The sequence below is a fragment of the Cariama cristata genome, unplaced genomic scaffold (genome assembly GCF_000690535.1).
Source record: "Cariama cristata isolate BGI_N322 unplaced genomic scaffold, ASM69053v1 scaffold6112, whole genome shotgun sequence".
In the NCBI taxonomy this organism is placed as follows: Eukaryota; Metazoa; Chordata; class Aves; order Cariamiformes; family Cariamidae; genus Cariama; species Cariama cristata.
In genome coordinates this window covers 9,302-11,032 of record NW_009602017.1, presented here as the reverse complement: position 1 = coordinate 11,032, position 1,731 = coordinate 9,302, and the positions used below count along the sequence as shown (strand labels likewise).

At 44.2% G+C, this 1,731-nt stretch overlaps 1 protein-coding gene across 1 annotated transcript in view; it reads right to left on the bottom strand.

The window, feature by feature from the left end:
- ERI3 (ERI1 exoribonuclease family member 3) overlaps positions 1–1,440 on the bottom strand; it is a 90,556-nt gene extending 89,116 nt beyond the window's left edge. The window contains exon 1 of the mRNA XM_009694549.1: positions 1,172–1,440. Coding sequence (XP_009692851.1) covers positions 1,172–1,423 — 252 coding nt within the window. The 5' untranslated portion in view covers positions 1,424–1,440. The remainder of the gene's footprint in view (positions 1–1,171) is intronic.
- Between the last annotated feature and the right edge of the window lie 291 nt (positions 1,441–1,731).

The window sequence follows — 1,731 nt, the reverse complement described above, 5'->3', positions numbered from 1 at the left end:
GGTTAAGACCCTGTTAGCAGAACTGGATGCAGAGCCACAACAGCCTCCTACAAACCCAGAAAAAGAGCAGGGAATTTGCTGTCCACTTTTCCAGAAACAGGAGAAGCAGTCAGCACTCACCAAGGTATACTGGGGAAGAGAGGAGTCAAGTTTGACCCCAACTTGCAGCATTGCTTTGACAGGACAAGCCCAAGGGAAACCACAGCTGCACTGGGAAACAAACACGCTGTATCAAGTCACTTCAGTAATGAGATACCACACTGAAAACCACTTAGCCTTTAGTATATTCAAAACAAAGCGAACAGAAGTTATTCTGACCCAATGCATATATTACCGGCAATACCCGTAAGAGGCCAATTGCTTGGCAGAAGAGGGTGAGAAGTCAGAGTTCCATTTAGAGACTCAGAATTCTGTTTGTTTGTTACCAATCCAATATTAGTTTTGGTGGGTTTTTCCTCTTTTTTAGCACGGTTTTCTAATTTAAATGGAAAATCTAGGCCCATCCTGCTGACAACTGAAAATATATTTATTAATATGCTCTATGCTACTACGGAAGAACTGTTTGCAGAAAAAGTCTCTGTACTTCATCTGGATCTCTGTATGTCTGAAGTGGTAGGGCATTGGAAAAATCTCTCTGAAGCTGAACTCTTCCCGTCTCATTACACTCCAGAGCTAATAGCCAGGCAAGATAACTTCAGCAAGATCAGATAGCTCCAAACTATTGCTCTTCTCTACTTAGAAACACCATTACATTGCACATATTCATATCATTCAAACTATTATTTTCCTAAAGCTGTTGGCTACCAACAGCTTGTAGAATCAAACAAGGTTGCCAGGAGTACTCTACTAACGCAGGTTCCCAGCCAAAAATTTTAGACCTTCCCCAGTTCAGGCAGATGACAAGCAAACATGACTTAAACATGTCTTCGATAACACATGAACTCTCACTTCCTTGATGAAAATCAGGTTCCTTCATTTCATTCCCACCAAATGGTCCTGGCATTGCTGCTGAGAGAACAGGTGACTGGCAAGAGCCCTGGAGGACCCGCAAAAGAAAGGAGGTGGGACAAACCAGAGAAAATAAGTGAGCCAGCATGGTGCTTTTTCCTTCCACCTCTCAGAACAGCAGCAGCAACTTGCAAGGGGATAATTAACAGGATTGACTATTTACCTGAGGATGAATCTGTGGTTTATCACATGTAGCCTCAAAATCCAGCACTAAGAAGTAGTGATATCTCTGTGGAGGGAAGGATGACATTGCTGCCATGGAAGCTCCAAAGCCGTGGGACGCCAGTTTCCTGCTTACAATGGAGCCGTACCCTTTGAGAACACCAGCCGGGAGGAGGGAGCACACAGCTTGTCTTGCCCTTGGAAGTAAGTTTTGGAGAAACTTTGGTGCTCCAGTATGGAGAAGTGCTATCATTGAACATCCAGAGGCATCTGAAACTGAAGACAGACTCACATTACTCATGCATACATACATTTCATCTCTGCTAGTATCTCTTCACCGGCCTCCTCTGTCAGGGATTTTCTCTGTGCTTCCCGGTGGAGGTTCCTGCATCGTAAACCTGAAATAACACAGTAACCTGCTCTAAGCATGACAGACGACATTTGGACTGAGCTCAAGGTGTCCAGAATCACGGGTAACTGGAAATTAACCTCTGCAAATGGCTCTAAATTAAGAACTATGAGACACACAACAGTCATGGCTCCAGGCATCAGATCACACCC